This window comes from Nuphar pumila, chromosome 1 (assembly GCF_984573655.1).
Source record: "Nuphar pumila chromosome 1, dmNupPumi1.hap1.1, whole genome shotgun sequence".
NCBI lineage: Eukaryota > Viridiplantae > Streptophyta > Magnoliopsida > Nymphaeales > Nymphaeaceae > Nuphar > Nuphar pumila.
The window spans coordinates 23640019-23659373 of record NC_143249.1 but is presented as its reverse complement, the minus strand read 5'-3'; the positions used below and the strand labels follow the sequence as shown (position 1 = coordinate 23659373).

The window sequence follows — 19355 nt, the reverse complement described above, 5'->3', positions numbered from 1 at the left end:
CATAATGTAATCCTTAACCACCATAAATGAAACAAATATTAAATTATGTTGGAAAAATGCCATGATGGCACAAATGGACCTTAATTTTCCCATTACTTGTCACTTTTTATGTGTAAATCTATTCATACCTTCACGTATGGAAAGCTTTTACAAGAGCTGAGCTGGCAGGATTTTTTTAGAAATTTATACCCATTCCCATGTAGAGACTTTCCTTTATATGGAGATGAAACTAGGGATGGCAGTGGGGCAGGGGACAAGGTCTCCACCCCTGCCCCCACTCAAGATTAGAACCTCCATCCTCGGCGGGGATGGATTTTAACCTCCACCCCCGCCTTCATCCCCATTTCATGTCCTCCATCCCCGGTTCAAACGGGGATGAGGCAGGGCAGGGATCGTGGCGGGGAAAAGGGTACGTCCATCCCCGCCTCCATCCCCGAACAGGGATGGATTTTAACCTCCAAACAAAGCCTGACCTTACATGAGAATGAAACAAATGAGGCCTAAGACATGAGTTAGCGACAACATACAGACAACCTTATCCTAAGGACACACATGAATTAAACCTAAAAGTTGGGTAAATGTTTGAAATTTTTTTAGAATTTTCCCAAAAAAAGATCTGCAAGACTACTCTTCATTCCCAAACAGCATCCAACCACATGGGGGTCCAAGAATGATAACTCTGGCAGATTTTCTCTCCAGTGATAATGAAATTATTAAGGCCATATTGTACATATGCCATCTCTTAAATGGCACTTGAATACAAGGTAATAAATCAAAGAATTACACCTATCCGGACCACAAACACCGGCAATGGACACCCATGGCCATCAATAGCGCTTCTCAGGATGCCCTTGGTGTTGGAGCAGGTATCTGGGCTGGACGCTCTTGGTTTGCACCGTCGAGAACCAGACTCGGGTGCACAAAATGTCATGCATGGTACATAGTTAGACTGCAAGCCACCACTTCGCTGCCGAGCTGTGCTCCCTGTTCCGGTAGATCAAGTCCTGCATCCAAAACATCCCCCTCTTTCTATATGCAGATTGGTCAAGATTTCTCATTGCAATGAGACAGCAGAATGCTGAATCCCTTGCTCATTTGTGTTTACCTGTGCAGTGTGTTATCCCGTACTCCCTGCAACCTCAGCTGCACGTTGCCTCATCATCTCCATCACTGCAGCTCTGCGCCGTGAATCAGACTGCTGTTGCGACCTCCTCAAGTGCTCTTTCAGATCCCTGAAATTTTAAAGCATGTAAAGATCCACACAAAATGGATGATGGTAGGAAGCAGCACAGCAACATGAATTGGGCAACTCACTTGCAGCGGGGTACATGGCACTGGGACTCCTTGCAAGCCCGAGCATGCAGCTGGAGGAGATACCACATTTTCTTACATAGCTGGCAACCCCCAGATGCACGGATTTTGCAATTCATACCATGACGAAAGAGGCCTTTGACCTTGCGACAATTTGGATATGTGCAGTAAGATGAGCGACATTGGGAAGCATGCACCAGGAGATCAAGCATTTTACGTAGCTGCCACAAAGCATGGGATTAAACCAAGTTCAGTTTGTGCATCCATAGAGAAGGATTGTCCACAACAGAGCAAGAGTCTTTTGAAGCGAAGGACCAAAACCTAACCCTAAACAAGCTCAAAACATTCTAACAATTGAAACTGAGCCTAAACATTACAGCAACAAAAGCAATTGTAGTCACATAAGCTTGCTATGCATTTTACAGAAAGAGATAATATTCAAAAAGCATAACAATAATCAACAGAGACCTGTTTCATTTCATGCAATATCGGAAACAATGAAAAAGCAGACAGGTTATGTAAAAGTAGTCCAAAAGCTTCCTAGAGCAAAAAGTAAATAGTGGAACCAAGCTGACAGCTGCCAGAAATTTCAGAAGTGAAAAGATTCAAACAAGAAATACGACCTCCAAATAAGATAATTCCCCAATAATAAACAACATAACCAGAAAAGTTCAAACTCGTATTACTTTATATCACTCTGTATCATATTCTAGTTACTATTACGGATAAGCATAAAAATCCTCTGCCATCTTCCAGTACCATGATCCCATAATTGGATAAAAAATCAAGAGAACTGATGAACCTGTTGAGTACTGAAAAGCAGCATCACCAACAGTCATTCTGTAGATCACCTGTGTAGATAACTTGAATTCCTTAATCTTTATTAATGCTTCTGTGAGGACTCCATTGGATTTTCAGGATAGAAGAGATCTCATGGACTAGACACGCTTTCCTTGTAAAGGTGCTCCCAGTTAGAAGGAGACAGAAAATACCATAGTTACCAAAAGCGCTTATTGTACATGGGAATCGAGATTCCCCAGAAGAATCGTAATCAGTCAGGAATTGTGATTCCCAGTTATGGGAATCATGACTCCCAGCAATGAGAATCCTGATTTCCATGAAATGGGAATCTGGATTCCCATGACATACAATTTTACTTATTGCTTCCTAAACAATTCCTCATACAGCTTTCTACTCGCTTCCCGTTTCCCGAATCATCTAAAATTTTAAAATGACTGCTTCCAATTCTTATTCCTGCTCTGGCAACTACAGAAAGTACGCACCTAAACAAAGTTATAAACAGGCTCCTGTTCAGGTACAAGCATAGTTAAAAGTCTTGGTTTCAATATTTTCTCAGGGCGGATAATCTCGAAATATTTTTAAAAAAAAAGTTGTTTTTCTCAGTTCTAGCCTCGGAGTTTTACGCTGTTGGCATGACGATCGTAGGTATGGCAGGTTGAGCAAGGGCAACCAGGTCTTCGTGCCGGGTGTGGTTTCTTCGGGTTATAAATCCAAAAAAATTGTCAGGTAGATATCAATATATTTAAAATTTAAAAATATACAAGAAAATATATAAAAATATAATGGAAAAACATTAAAGATATATAAACATATAAAAAATTTGTTCATATTGCGTTAATAATGTGATAATATCATGATATTTTTGAAATAGGTGATATTTTGAACATATCAAGGCTTTTTTGGGATTATATAGGGTTTTGAAAAATATTGCGAAAAAATCACATTTTCAAAATATCGTGATAAAAAGCATTTTGATATTTGTTACTATGAGTACAAGTCATATGCACCACCACCTAACAAGGCATTGGCATTCCGACATGTTGCTTGGATCCTATATAGAGTTCCTTATAATCCAAAGGACCTGCATTCTTGGGCCACATGACCACATAGGATCTATCTTTACACACATTTAATCATTCAAGGACATCTCTCTCTCTCTCTCTCTCTCTCTCTCTCTCTCTCTCTCTCTCTGAATATTTGTTAGCACAATCGCCAACGAACCACACATTATGCTGCATAAAAAGGCATACCTGAGTAAGGTATTGGTTTTTGTGCTTGTTGCTTTGTTAGTTACAACCCAGGAAAAGGCACATGTAGTCGTGCATCAACTTCCGCTCTTAGCACTGTGCTGGGATTTTAAGATGGGGTTGCAGCCTTAGATGATAAACATCAGGCCATCAACCAACCAGTGTGTTCCATAAAAGCCAAATTATCAAGCTCAGGGATGCTATATGTGGCTCATCAGGAACATGATATAGCTATACTTCCTTCGACAAAAATACCCATGAATACGTGCACGGGCTGTGTATGGTAAAAGCTATGAAGAAAATTGTACAACAGAAAACTAGGACCATGACAGAAAGCCCTGATGCATCTTTACAAGAGTTGCCAATCGAGGTAGCGGAAGCAGAAAGCGAGGCACTTCTAAAATTTTAGGAAGTGGGAAGCGACTTAGAAGCGAACCGGGAATCGTCTCAGAAGTGAGAAAGGAAGCAAACCGGAAGCGAACTAAAATTCGAAAGGGGAACAGAGAAGAAAGCGACCTAGGATTCGAGTGGGAAGTGAAAGACAAGTGAATAGGAATCAAAAGGGAAGCGAAAATATAATTATATTTTTTCTAATTTACCAAAATATAATATTTTTGTTATATAACTCAGAAACATAAATCAGAAACAGTCAACCAGAAATATAACTCTGAAACAATCAACCAGAAATATAACTCAGAAACAGGTAACCAGAAATAATAAGTTATATAACTCAAATAGTCAACCAGAAATATAAATTATATAGCTCAGAAATATAACTCAAAAACATAACTCAAAAATAGTAAACCAGAAATATAACAGATTATATATGAAACACACGAACACAGAATATATATAATATACATATTATAATAATTAAAATACAGAATAGATAATATAATTGAAACACAAGATTATCAGTTATATATATATAACTGAAAAACATAAACTATAGCAAAAATAGGAAGACCGAGAGAGAGAAACAGGAATAAGAAGAAAAAACAAGAAGAAGAAAAAAGAAGGAAAAACAGGAAGGTAAAAACAAAAAAAACAGGGAAAAAAGGGTATTTCTTTTATTTTTTGGTAAAATTTACATTTTTAAGGGCTAAAATATGTCAACAAGGTACGGGTACAGAGGGTACGATATATATATATATATATATATATATATATATATATATATAGAGAGAGAGAGAGAGAGAGAAGAGTCTGGGTCTGGATCAACATATGATCCAGACCCAATCTGTCTTTCCTCTCACTCTTTATATATAAAAGGGGAAGAGGTTACGAATAACCCCATTCCCCTCTCTCTCTCTAAAAGGGGAAAGGGCAATCCCTTTCCCTACCGCATCTATCTCTCTCTCCACAAAGGAGAACCAGAAGACGAAGGAGGGAACCCAGACCCACCGCCTCTCTCTCTCTCTCAGGCAGATTGGAAGAAGAAGAATAACCAGCACCAGCCCCACCAGTATGCTCTCTCTCTATCTCTTATACTTTTTTTTCTTCCTCCTCTTCCTCTTCCTCTTCCTCTTCCTCTTTTTTTTTTCTTCCTTCTCCTCCTCTTTCTTTTTCTTCCCATTTAAGAGAAGTTTGCTTCCCAATAATGGGGAAGTGCGCTTTCCTTTTAAATGTTGCGCTTACCAACGCATTTCGGAAGGGCTTCTCGGGTCCTATAGCGCTTCTGTTAACCCTGATATTTACTAATGAAAACCTTAATGTTAATAAGCAAAGAATAAGAAAAAGATGCATATAAAGTTAGTGTTTTGGGACCCGAACAAGCAAGAGAAATGACACAAGAAACCATCAAGAGGTTACAAACACTGCAACAATTGCATTTAGTGATGACCAAAAAATCAATGACTAAAGATGCAATAGGAAAATTCAGATTTGCAATGAAGGCAGCAAATTATCAAGATGAATTCTGAAGGAAAAGATCAATAATTTCCAAGTGGAACATAAACAAAATTGACCTTAGATATGTCAAAATATGTTTGATGGGTGGACTGTTTGCAAGGATAGACTCATTTAGGTTTCCACTGTAATGCCTGATAGGTGGATCATCTGAAAGGGTAACTCGTTTAGGTTTCCAGGTAACATTTGAAGGGTGGACTGCTTGTAAGGATAAGACCAGGGTTATCAAAAACGCTATATGACTTGGGGAAGTGTGCTTCCCCGAAATGCATTTCAAAAGTGTGAAATGTATCGCTTCTGAAACGCACGGGAAAACGACCATTTTAAATAGGAAGTGTGCTTCACATTAATGGGAAGCTCGCTTCCCAATATTGGGGTTTTCTCTTTTGGGGGGGCTTGGAGCTTCCCACTTATGTCACAAAGGTGCGGGTGCGGGTGCAGATGCAGCACTTTAAAAAACTTGGGTGCGGGGAGGGTATATATATAATTTTTAACAGTTTTAAGTTAGCATTATGTGTATGTGTGTGCAGGGAGGAAGAAGAAAAGGGAGGAGGAGGAACGAAGAAGAAAGAGAAGGAGAAGGAAGAAGAAGAAAAAGAAAAAGAAAGAGGAAGAGAAAGAATAAGAAGAAAAAAAAAGAGGAAGAAAAAGTAGTGGAAGAGGGGAAAGAGAGAGCATATTGGTTCTTCCTCAACCTTCTTCTTCTCCTCCTCTTCTTCTTCTTCTTTTTCTTCTTCTCCCAACCCGCTTGAGAGAGAGAAAGAGAGTGGGTGTTGTTAATATATATATATATATATATATATATATATATATGCACACACGTGTGTGTGTGCGAAATACCTGATAGGGGTATTTTAGTCATTTCACATAGTTATTTTAGAAACAACTATTTTCATTAAATAAGATATTTTTCTTGATTTAATTTTTTCTTTTTCCTTTTTTCTTTTTTGTAATTGCTTTTTTATCAAAGCATTGGGGGTCCCACATGTAGTCGTTGGACCCCAACCTATGTCACATGGGTGCGGGTGCGGGTGCGGCACTTTCAAAAAACCCGGGTGGGGGGTATGGCAATATATATATATATATATATATATATATATATATATATATATATATATATATATATATATATATATATATATATATATATATATATAAAGTCCAAAAGTTGGACATAAATGACCCTGGGTGCATTGACTACACCCAGGGTAAGGTTGACTGCATCGGGTGCGACACCTAGTTGGAGAATCCATCTGACCAATGTCACAGGGATTCGGCTAGCAGGGTGCCACACCTGCGTCGACTCGACGCGGATGCGGGTGCGGCACCGGGTGCGGTCAACCCGAACCTAGGTATGTTGACTGCACCTAGGGTCATTTGTGTCCAACTTTTTTATTAAAAAAAAATTTGTGTCCAATCTGCAGAGTGATGGAGCTGAGGCGGCCGAAGGACTCGGTCATGACGCCAGAGTAGGACGTGGACGAGCCGGAGTCAGTAAAGCGCAACAGGAATTCGATGGAGAAGTCGGAGAGGAGGGCGAGGAAGAAGACGAGGAGGAGGGAGGGGATGACCCCCAGCGCCTTGACGGTCGCCGAGATGGACATGATCCCCACACCGATGATGGTCGTCGACAGGTTGAGCACCGCCCCAGGGAATAATGCCCCACCACCACCATGGTCCACCTGCACCGCAGACGTCATGGCTCCATCTCCCCTCGACTTGGGCAGCAGCAGAAGCCTCTCCTCCAGCTTCCCATCCTGCTGAGCTGGCGCCACGACCTCTCTCTGTCTCTGTGTGTGTGTGTGTATAGATAAATGGTTCCTCATTTTATTGGGTAAATGGTTGGCAACTGGGGTAACTGTTCTCTGTCGTTTCTTTTTCCAAAATGACCATCGTATCCCAAAATGCTTATCGATGCGAAGAAAATTGTGTCTGGATGCTTCTGCCGGTGGACCAACCACATGGCCTCGTGTTTTTTTTATGTGGGACCCACGTAGAAGGAAGTGATATGATTGGTTTGGTCCCCACCACAAGCCATCACGGATGGTACTGCAGTTTTATGCGAGAAGGGGCTTTATGGACATTTTTCTTTACACTTTCCATTCACGGTTCAGTCACAAGATTCACAACTGTCATTGTGATATTGGGTCGGACGGCTCTATGCGCTGGATGAACTTGGATGGAAAAGATGGCCAAGTTAAGAGTCTCATAGATGGGATTTCTTGAACGGCCCACCCTAACACATGCCTTGTGTATAGATCCTAACAATACAATTAGGTCGGACAGTTTCGTGGGTTTTTTTTTAAGTCCAGCTGGGGTTCAGCAAACCCACCGGCTATTATTCAACGTATAAATGAGGTTTTGAACATGCAACGTCCCACCACAGGGAGAAGTGTTCCTACCCCCATTTGGTGTTGGGTGTTGTAGTTGTGCTTGCACCCGCACCGGGGGAACCCCCGGACAATATATATATATATATATATATATATATATATATATATATATATATATATATATATATATATATATATATATATATATATATATATATATATATATATTGCCGCACCTGCACCGAAGGTTTTTGAAAGTGTCGCACCCCCGCACCCATGTGACATAGCCTGTGACATATAGGGCAAAAAAAATTTCTTGGCAAATTTTTTTTAAGTTCGAAAATTGGACCAAAATGACCCTGGGTGTGTTGATCGCACCCAGGGTCGGGTTGACCGCACCTGGTGCCACACCTGCACCTGCATCGGGCCGATGCGGGTATGGCACCCTGCTAGCTGACCCCCTGTGACATAGCCCCCAACGGTCATAAATATGACCGTTGGGGGCTCCAACGACCATATGTGGGAGCCCCCAATGGCTCTCACTTCTTCTCCTTTTTTGTATAAATAGGGGGTTCCCCTCTCTTGTATTTAATGGCCTTTTAAGCCCTCTCTTAATAAAGATTCATATATTTTTTATGTGTTGCCTCTTTGAAGGCTTCTTGAGTTGTCCCTTAGTGGACTATTTTGGTATTCCCCATTATGGGTTCTTGCTTGTCCATTATTGAACCGTGTGAATGCATTAAGCATTCTTATTATACATTTCTACATACTTTCTTACATGGTATCAAAGCAAGGTTGTGATCGAGTTGTTCTTTGGTGCATCAGAAAGTGTGTTATTCAAGAAATTTTAAGAAAATTTGTGAAGTATTCATTTTTCTCTCTTTTCCATCTTGAAGTTATTCGATATGTATTCTTTTTCCTTAAGTATGATGCATTATAAAGAAATATCTATTTTCTTGGCCATTTATATATATATATATATGTGTGTGTTTTTTTCGTTATGTTTTTATTAAAAACTAAATCAAAATGTATTTTGCACATTTAGTGCTTATGTTATTTGGTTCTTCATTGAACCTTCGCTTTTTCGTATATCACATTACACTTTTTCGTATGTTTTGAAAATTTTAAATGCTAATTTTTAAACCGGTGAACTTGTTTTTCAAAAAAATTGCTCAAAACTTGCTTTAATGGGTCGTTAATCATGTTTATCTTTCAAGCATAATTTGATACCAATCTCACTTGAACTTGTGTGCATGGCTTTAGGAGCTTTGAATTTATATTTTATGCTTAAGCATGTCTTTCATATGAATGGTAAGTCTTTAGAGAAAGTTATGTTGAGATTAAAATTTTTGTGATGTATGTAGTGTAAAACTATCCTTCACATACTCTTCTACATTCTCATCATATTTGTTGTTTCGTATTGAAGGTTTTCATCATATTTGTTGTTTCATATTGAAGGTATATGCTTATCCACTAAAAAAACTTATATGTGGCTTCTTATAACATTGTGTGTTTTCGGAAAAATTCTTGACATATATCATCTATGAAAAAATCCTTAAGTTTTAATTCCTTTAACAAGGCTTACCTAATGCGTCAGTTCATATGAGCAATATTTGTTTGGAAAAGTTGTTTTTTTATGACGCATGTTGAATTAAGATTAGTTTTTTATTAAAAGGAGTAGTCTTGTATTATTATCATATGAAATATGGTTATTGTTTGCATCTTGATGCTCTTAAAGATTCTTCAATTTGATTGTCTTCAAGTGTTTGTCTCATTGAAAAATGTATGGTTTTTATTAATGCTTGTTACATAATTGTTGAATTATGAGTTGGTTCTAATGTTTTAAATCATATGTTTTTAATAAACTTACGAATTTTTCCTCAATAAATATTTGATTTTCTAGATTTGTGCCTTAGTGCATTTTTATGTTGTTGTGTGGTTTTAACAAGTTCATAAACTTATTATCCTTTTGAGAGTGGGTTTCTCCCACTTGAATGAAAGTTATTATTCTTCTTTTATACTCTTTTTGAATATTTTTTGTTAAATCATAGTGGTTCTTGTGAGTATATGCTCTTTGTGAGCTTTCGTGGTTGTTGTGAGAAGATTGTTTGTGAGTAACTTTTGTAGATACATTTGTGGAGTTCCTTTTTCTTACATGGTATCTTTCAAAGATTCGATTGAGAAATTAATATTTGTGAACCTTTGTGGTTCTTTTGAGATTGGTTGTGAGCATCATTTGAAGTTACAATTGTGGACTTAATTTTCTTTCATAGTTTTTCACATGAGATTTTACAAATTTCATAATCTTGACACCTTTATCAAGAATGCCTATGTTGGCCTAAATTTGTTATTTGCTCATTCAAGATTATTGTCATTCTACATCTTGTATTGCATCTATTATCATTTGGTGTGCATATAATTGCACTTTATATCTATCATAGTTAAGGCTTGATTTGATTCTTAGATTATTCCAAATTGATTCTTACACATGGCATTGCTTATTTGAAAGCTTATCCTTTTATGAGTATTTTTTGCTATTATGGCACTTTTTGTCCATCACAAGTTATTATATGATGCATCAATCCTTTTTTGCCTTATTATTAATTAGAGATGTTAGTTGGGGTGAGTTATGGGCACCTCGGTTTAGGTCTGTTTTGATTGTCACATATGGTTTGACTCAAACTGACGGTTGTGTGGTCTCTGATTGTGAGTGTGTGACCATTGATTTCATTTTTAGATACTTTTTATTATGAGTACATGTGATGGATATCTATTGTTTTTGAAACCGTAGTGTTTCGAAATATGTTTAAAATTGCCAGTTTTATTTGCATTAGTGTCCTCGTTACAAGCCTTCTTGCCTCAAGTGTCTTCTCCTTTTATGCCTATTATCTAAGTGTCATCATATGTAGACAAGAAATGGTTGTTCACACTTTCTTGTGTGCCTTTAGCCTATTAATGGCTTTGTGCTTTCTCTAGTAGTTGATACGCTTGTTTTAAGTGTCATTGTATGTAGACAAGAGATGTTTAGTCACACCTTCGTGTGTGTTTTTAGCTCATTATTGGCTTTGTACTCTTGTTCTAGTCGCTGGACATACTTGATTTTGAGTGTCATTATATGTAGACGAGATGTTTATTCACACTTTTATGTGTGATTTTTAGCTCATGGTTGGCTTTTGTACTCTTGTTCTAGTCGTTGATACACTCATTTCAAGTATCATTATATGTAGACAATAGGTGATTATCCACACCTTCGTGGGTGCTTTTGGCCCTTTAGTGGCATTATATTTATATTCTTGTTCTAGTCGCTTATACACTTGATTTGTGGGTTTTGAAGGTCTAATGAGGTAATTGCTTGTAGTAGGATGAACTATTGTTGAGATTTGCAAAATTTCATATTTATGGAAATTCTTAACTTGGTTTTGATTTGCATGTATCATTCCATTTACCATATGAGATTTCTTTCTAAATTTAAATCCTTGCTTCTTCCTTAAATAGAAAAATATTTATTGATAAAAGTTTATATCATTGATATGCATATTTGGAAATCTTTTTTACATTTTGGAATTTACCCTATAATGGATTTGTGAATTTTGCACACTAAGTGCTTGTGGTGTTGAGCTTTCTAGCAAAGCTCCTATCCACTTCAATAAAAATTCTTATTTTTTGTGTCTTTGAGCATTTGTGTTTCCATTTATGTAATGTGCCCTTGTGCGCACCCCTTTATGAGGAATTAGTGCTTGCATGCACTTAGCCTCCTTGTGATTCTTGTGGGTTAATCAAGTCATCTTTTGACTTGATCTTATTCAAGATTTTTTCACATTAAAGTCATCTTTCGAACTTAATGTTCTTTTAGTCTTGATGGCATTTTCTCAATTATGCATAAAAAGTTATGTATAATGTATGTATTAGCATGAAGTTAAGTAGCTCCTTCTAATGCATGGAGTTTTTTGCTCTACGTATGCATTGTCTCTTTGTAGACATTATACATTGCTTTTTTGAAGACTTTTTCAAATAGAGATAGATTGAAATGCTTAAGTAGTTTTCGATAAATAAAGATTCATTATCCTATTATGATCTTCCATTTAGATATCCTTTTTATGGGATTTGTTTGAAATGTCTCTTAATAAACACTTTTTTGAGAAATTAGTATGTTTTTTTAGAAGACTACTATTTCTTCTAAAATAATTTTTATGCACTAGTGTTTATTTCATCTTAATGGATCATGGCCTTTAAATAAGATAATTATGATTTACCGTCGTCCTTGAGGAATGTTGCCTTTTATCTAATGATTTGAAAAGTTGCTACTATTTTGTTTAAACTGCCCTTGCTTTTCAATATATTATTGTTGCAACTCTTGGGTTTTCTTGTATCCTTTGAGTCTTCTTTTGGTTTGTTCTTTCTACACAGGATCTTTGAGATGTGATACCCTCATCATAGAGATAACCAATGAAGAGACTTGGGGATGATCACCAAATAAAGATTTTTTTGAAGACTTAGAGTTGCACGAATTTTCTGAAATACCATAAAGATGAAGTTTTTCTTTGAAGACCGGGGCTTCTTCACTAAAGCTCTCTGTCTTATTTTTCTACTTCGCAAACTTTTGGTCATCTCCCCCGTAAAGTTTGAGGGGGGTGTTAAAATATATGTACTCACATATATATATATATATATATATATATATATGTGTGTGTGTGTGTGAAATATCCCGATAGGGGTATTTTAGTTATTTCACATAGTTGTTTTAGAAACAACTATTTTCATTAAATAAGATATTTCTCTTTGCTTAATTTTTTCTTTTTCTTTTTTGCAATTGCTTTTTTATCAAAGCATTGGGGGACCCACAAGTAGTCGTTGACCCCCAACGGTCATAAATATGACCGTTGGGAGCTCCAACAACCATATGTGGGAGCCCCCAATGGCTCCCACTTCTTCTCCTTTTTTGTATAAATAGGAGGTTCCCCTCTCTTGTATTTAATGGCCTTTTAAGCCCTCTCTCAATAAAGATTCATATATTTTTTATGTGTTGCCTCTTTGAAGGCTTCTTGAGTTGTCCCTTAGTGGACTATTTCGGTATTCCCCATTGTGGGTTCTTGTTTGTCCATTATTGGACCGTGTGAATGCATTAAGCATTCTTATTATACATTTTCACATACTTTCTTACAGGGGAGGGGTGGGGTGGGCGGGGGATGAAAGCCCCTTTCATTCCTAACGGCCCAACCCACCTCTTTTTTATTTTTTTTATAATCAACCCGATTTTTTGTTTTTAAAGAAAATTTCATTCCCCTCATTTCTTTTCAAAAATTGCAATCAACCCCTTAGAATGCCCTTTTTTAATTTGATATGTACCCTAATGTAGATCACACTTGATCCAGACCCAATATCTCTCTCTCTCTCTCTCTCTCTCTCTCTCTCTCTCTCTCTCTCTCTCTCTCTCTCTCTCTCTCTCTCTATATATATATATATATATATATATAGCTATGTCCCGGTACCTTCATTTTTTTAAATTGGTGTGCCATACCCTCCGTGCCCATACCCATGTGGCATAGTTGTACTGATAGAGCTATAGACCAAGAAGAAAGAAATAAGAATAAATGTATGAAGTACCTGGAGGGTAACAAGCAGAATAAAGAGCATGAAGCCAAACTCTACATAGACAAAGTAGGAACTTTAAGGTAGCACATGTATGATTTACTAGCCGTATGATAAAAATGGCCAATGCACATGAGATTATGATCTATTGACCACAAAATTCATTGGTCGATAAACAACACACTAATGGCTCTAGGAGTAGGCATAAGTGCACTTGAATAGGAAGATATCCATTAATGATATGGACAGAAACATTTGCATATATTTGGTAGTTTGATCCTCGTTCCCAAGCTTGTAGAGATATATATGGGTACGTGTAAGTGGTAGAATAGAAGGATATGGGATGCTAAAAATCTCAAAACCTCTGATGTATGAAGGATGGAATAAAACTATGTGGGTTACTACAAATCTTAAGAACTCAGAAGTATGCATTTGCATGATTATTTCGGAACAGAAAGGATTTCAATGATCTGAAGAAAGATATAAAGATGATGCAACATTTACATATTTTACAATATAAGAAGTGCGTTGTATTAATACCATGTAAAACAGCCAGCAACATAAGTACACTGGCTATTCCACAAGTACCCATATTATATAACTTTCTACCATAACAAAATATCCAAGAGTTCTGAGTTGTGGCCACAATAACACATACATGAGCTGGCAGAAAACTGGATGGACTAGTTGGATGCCAACCAAGTTCTGATGGATCATTCAATGTGGTCCATAAAACAAAGCCTAACAAACCAATGCAGGTTGAGTATTGATGTTTGCCGTGACCACAGCTCACAGGCATTTAGGAATTTACGTGGCAAAGCATATCATCTGGAAAACATTCATGCTTCTATAATGCAACCATATTCTTATTAGATAAGCTTTCTTTTTTCACTCAATATTCTAGTTCTGAAACTCTTTGGTACGGAATTGATCTACTTGTGGATATGATCTATTTCTGTAATCTAGTTCAAAGTTTAAACTCATTCACCAAAAGACATGACCTGGATTAGACAACTAGAAAAGGATCTTATTCACAATATCAATTAAAAGCAAAGTTGGGGCCACTGATCAAAATTGATTTGAGGTTCTAACAGTAGAATATTTGTGAAATCCCGCATAAAATCACATTTACTGGAATTTCATTTTGTCCAGATCATATTTTATTTATAGTTGAGTTCGACCTGAATAGATTTTCAAATCAATTCAGAGAATCAGCAGATTCAGACTCAAACTGATTCGAGCTGAATGAGCTATTTTTACTTTTTTAATATAAAAAAATCATTGAACAATTAAAAATATTAAATTATTTTTAAAAACTATTACAATATTTTAAAAATATTAAAAGATTAAAAATCAATTGAGGACTGAATTGGTCCTTATGGAATCAATTTTGGGTAGATTTGCATCGATACTGACAACACAGTCTATATAATACTACATTGCACATAGACTTTCCTATTATAGGGTTCCCACTAGCTTATTACAGGCATGCCCCTGATAAATTTCAGATCTTATATATGCCTTAATGAGGCACTAACCAGATTCTCCTGCACTGAACAGACTAGCATGGCACAGATCTTGATCTTGTTACATGATGAGCTAGGGAGCAAAACCACCCGCACTCACCGATAAAAAAAAAGTCAAAAGACTACAAGTGGATAAGTCCTCAAAGGCACTGAGCACCAGTAATATAAAAGAAGCACAACGGAAGGTCAAGGGGGCAGAGTGATAGCCACAGGGTACATAATTATGTGTTGCACCTCTAGATGATAACCTCTACTTTTCTCATGGGGACATGCCAAACCATATAAGAAACACATAAGATTTCTGGAGCTACTGACCAACATGGTCATCAGCAGTATAGCCCAATCAAACCAAGTGCTAATGGTTCTGCTATATTGCTTTATTTGGTATCTTCTCTTGCTTTTTTGTTCTTTTTTTTTTGTTTGCTTGGTATAAATAATCAGACAGTGTAACCATGTAAAATCTAAATTATACCCAGGTTTCAGATTGGTGGAAAAGCATGTGTAAAACCATCTAGACAGAAAAGTTACCAACCTGCAAGTTTTGCACATGATAATAGTTTAAGTAATCATCAATGGACAAAAACTTCCTTTAACAAATCATGGATGTTATACCAATGCCACCGTAAAGTTTGGGAATAACAATAACCTGTACCACTAGCATTTACCATTGGACAAAAATCCATTCAGATCATGACTCATATACCATGACAAAGGGGCCATTTTTCTCATATATTTACTTAATTCTATTAAGCTATATTAGCATAACTAAGTATTAAACCTTATATCATATAACCATATTATGTAGCTATATAATATGTATCGTGAAGCACATGGGGGTCCACAAGCATGGGACGTCCCCTCTTGTGCACTCTAACTTACTATTTATTAAAACTATATAGCTTAGGTACAAATACACTAACCTCCCTAACTTATTTGGTAAGTTTTGACCTTTATTACTATTGCTTGTTGGTTAATATTCCAGCCAAGAGGGTTCACTAGGATGGGACGTCCCACCCTAGAGAACATTCTCTCCATGCCTCCAAATATGCAACGAGGATAGAGAAGAAAATGATCTAAACTATCTCTACAATTGAACCATCTTAAGAATTACATACAAATACAATAGTTTAAAAAAATAACAACAAAATTAATTCTGTATAAATCTTATTAGCATTTATACTATTTCAATGAAGGGCGCATTGGAAAAACCATTGATTCCTTAGGTAAATGACCAATTAAAACCTAGGGAGAGCTCATCCTAATATAAGATGTGGGAAACATGTACTTGGCTTAAAGTCTTTTGTACATAATATAGTTTAAGGTTTCTGCCCAGCAAATTGTCTTCTTCCACATCTATCCTGCTTCCATCCAAAAAGTAACGCATCAAATGATTATGGAGAGAGGGATACAGGTCTAACTGATGTTCATCAGAAAATAGGTCTAACAGGTTCAACAACCAGCTTTTACTATCAAAAAGAAAAGAAAAAGAACAAGAAAAGATAAAACACAAACTACAGATTTCAGCAAGTTTTGTAAAACACTGGCAAAAACCTAGGTGTAGTACCTGCAACACTCGCTTTTGCCGAGCCTCTTTATTTTGAGCATCACGATCAGCTGTTGATGGAGGATTTGTCAGTTTATGAGGATGATCAACACCACCATCCTTCTGGTAACAAGCATTGCAGACATCATAATCAGGGCAGGTCTCACAGCGCCATCCTTGACCAGCCTCAATGTCATGGTGGCATATGTTGCAGGTAGTTACAAAAGCAGGTGCTGTTGGATTATGGAGATGATAGAGAACCATCATCGAAGAATGCTTGGCACGACGCAGAGTATCATATTGGTAGTGGTTTCCCTGACAGAGACTTAAAAAGGCTTGTCTGGTGTCAAAAAATTCACTTTCGAGGATCTCATCCTGATCCTTGGTGTCTGCAGGAACATCATTAATCTCAACCTGTGTAGAAAGCATAAATTATTATAGCACCAATGAAATCAACCAACTTGAGCAAAACATCACATAAAAGCACTTGTGCAACAAACATTTCACAACCAAGAATAGAAATTATATTAGATTCGCTTATTACAGATGAGAACACCACTCACAGGGAAAAGAGTATGCTTTTCTCTGCTGTTTATTGGGTGTCTGACCCTCTCCTCAAGCTTTTGCTCGGCCTCATAACATCTAACAAAGTAGAAAGAAGTCAGAATCTATCAAAGATCGCTACCTTATTATGTCATACAAAACCTAAATGCAGAAAAAGCTCATGGATATAACTGAAAAGGTAGCAAAAGAACTTTCAGTTCAAACACATTATATTAAAAGCCATGTCACGTGGATATGAGTACAGGTATGCGGTACAATGTTGGTACAGCTGGTATGATACGTGTGTTTCTCAAAAGAATGGTGTGGATATACATAATTAAAGGCTTCTAAATGTGACATTAAAGTGACATAAAGGTGGATGGTTAAAATAGCCACCCCATTTATTAGGAATTGCACAAAGCTATCAAAAAACGGAAGTTTGTTCCAAATAAGATTAGAGAGATGTGAAAACAGCAGAAATGTTGTCCTAATATTCATCCCATTTATTAGGAATTGCACAAAGCTATCAAAAAATGGAAGTTTGTTCCAAATAAGATTAGAGAGACGAGAAAACTGCAGAAATATTGTCCTACAAAGCTGGCAGATTCCTAAATCTTAATTCCTTCTCGGCAAGAGGGCAGGCGACTCTCATCCAAAAAACATTGATCAGTAATTGATCCTGAGAGCAAAAGATCATTCCTAGGCCTTGTTCGGCTGGAAGAGTGTATGTACTCTCATTCGGAGGAAGACAAAGTAACACAGCATATTAAAAATAAGTAAAGCATACAATTATAATACTATCATTACCTTGACTTTTACATGAAAAAAAGTTATTTGATGTTTCATTTTTCTCTTAATGGATGGCCTTCCTCTATCTACTCTTTTTCTTCACTTCCCTTTTGATTCTCATTTTACTTCCCATTTGATTCCCATGTTGCTTCCTTTTCGATTCTCATTTTCCTTTCAAATGGAGAATCCCCACTTCTCACTTATAAATTTTAAAATGTTTCGCTCTCACTTCCACTTTCCGAATCGTTTAGCACCCCTACTTCTCAATCTGGCAACTGCGCCGAACTTGCTAACATCCATTTGAAGCCATGGAACTCCCTACATATCAATATAAGTATGAAAGTATACACCTAAACATAAAATGTATATGGTATATAATCTCCAGGCACCTAGAAACCACAGCCCATGAACCAATGACCCTTGGCCTTAGCGACCATGGTGATTCCTATCATCCTATGCCTAATGTAACTGACAACAAATATTCTCTATGCAACAAACGCAGCAGAGATCAGTTTAATTTCAACCTTGAGAAACAAAAAGTGTGAGGAACTTTAATCCTAGTACACAGGCAAGAAAAAAACAAATAATATTGATCATAGTATTCCCATTTGTGGTATTGTTCATGATACTGCTGACCACTGCTCATGAAGTTTCTGTCTGACATAGAGTGTCCAACTGACCATTGGATAAGCAGAGATATAGAATTCAAATGGCAGAATAATAGAATATACAGACTCATTTGCAATTTCATGGAAAGTAAAACACCTGTAATCAAGTCAAGAAACATAAGAAACACAGACGAAAAAGAGAGAATAAAAGAACTTACTTATCACAGAGTTGGAATTTTTTGCACTGCCTGTTGCAAACCCACCGCCTCCCAGACACCATAAGTTGACAACAATGGGTGCACGAATGCTGCAAATGAACCATTATGAAGTCCTCCTTCATGGGAGAGATGGTTTCACCAAGCTGTGGAGGAAATAAAAAAGTTAGTAGCAATAAAAATGAGCACCAGTGACTCGACACAAATTGACAAAGCTTGGTAAAATGGTGATTTAAAAAGCTCAGAGAAAAAAACTAATTTCCTCTGCAATACTTAAATTCCCAAAGCAATACATAAAACCATGAATATGGAGTACTCAACTGCAAAAGAGAGACAAATACTAACCTTTTGCATCAAAAGAGCATCCTTAGATGCATTGCTAGAAAGATCAGTTTGGGCAGCAGCTTTCAGTGCCCGTTTTGTTATAGTCTTTTTAGTCTTTCCTTTCTTCTGCAGCTTTCTTCCATCTTCTTCTTGTCTAAGCTGATTAATCATATCTTCTGCAGCACCAGGCCAGTAGTCACCATCGAAATATGGCAACCGAGCTGCTGTGACCTTTGCCTTACATTCACCAGTCGACACAAAGAAGTGGTCATATAAATTAGTCAGATCTGCCACAATTTCTTCCCTGGTAGCTTTTCGCAGCATGGAGAGATACCTGATAGGGAAACATAAAGCATCCATGACACAAAGACAAACATGTCAAGTTAGATGTCAATGAGTGTGTGCATGTGCATGTGTATGTGTGTGTGTGTGAGAGAGAGAGAGAGCACACCATTCCCGAAGCTTATCAGATTTGGGTGTCTTCTGTATTTCGGGATGACAATATAAGATATAATCCTCTCCCTTTAATGGAGGGCAGGCCCATATATAACAGCTAGTAAACCCTCGCTTCTTACAGTATTCAAGGTACCCTATCTGTTAACATATCACAGTAAAACT

The 19355-nt window shown here is 37.1% G+C and overlaps 1 protein-coding gene across 2 annotated transcripts in view; it reads right to left on the bottom strand.

The window, feature by feature from the left end:
- Positions 1-687: 687 nt before the first annotated feature.
- The window catches only part of LOC149848357 (histone acetyltransferase HAC1-like), a 31857-nt gene continuing 13189 nt past the window's right edge, over positions 688-19355 (bottom strand). For both annotated transcript variants that reach the window (XM_089992501.1, XM_089992516.1), the window contains 7 exons: positions 19189-19331; positions 18759-19071; positions 18417-18559; positions 16822-16900; positions 16280-16672; positions 1315-1532; positions 688-1232 (listed from right to left, as the gene is read on the bottom strand). In XM_089992501.1, coding sequence (XP_089848627.1) covers positions 1118-1232; positions 1315-1532; positions 16280-16672; positions 16822-16900; positions 18417-18559; positions 18759-19071; positions 19189-19331 — 1404 coding nt within the window. In that variant the 3' untranslated portion in view covers positions 688-1117. The remainder of the gene's footprint in view (positions 1233-1314; positions 1533-16279; positions 16673-16821; positions 16901-18416; positions 18560-18758; positions 19072-19188; positions 19332-19355) is intronic.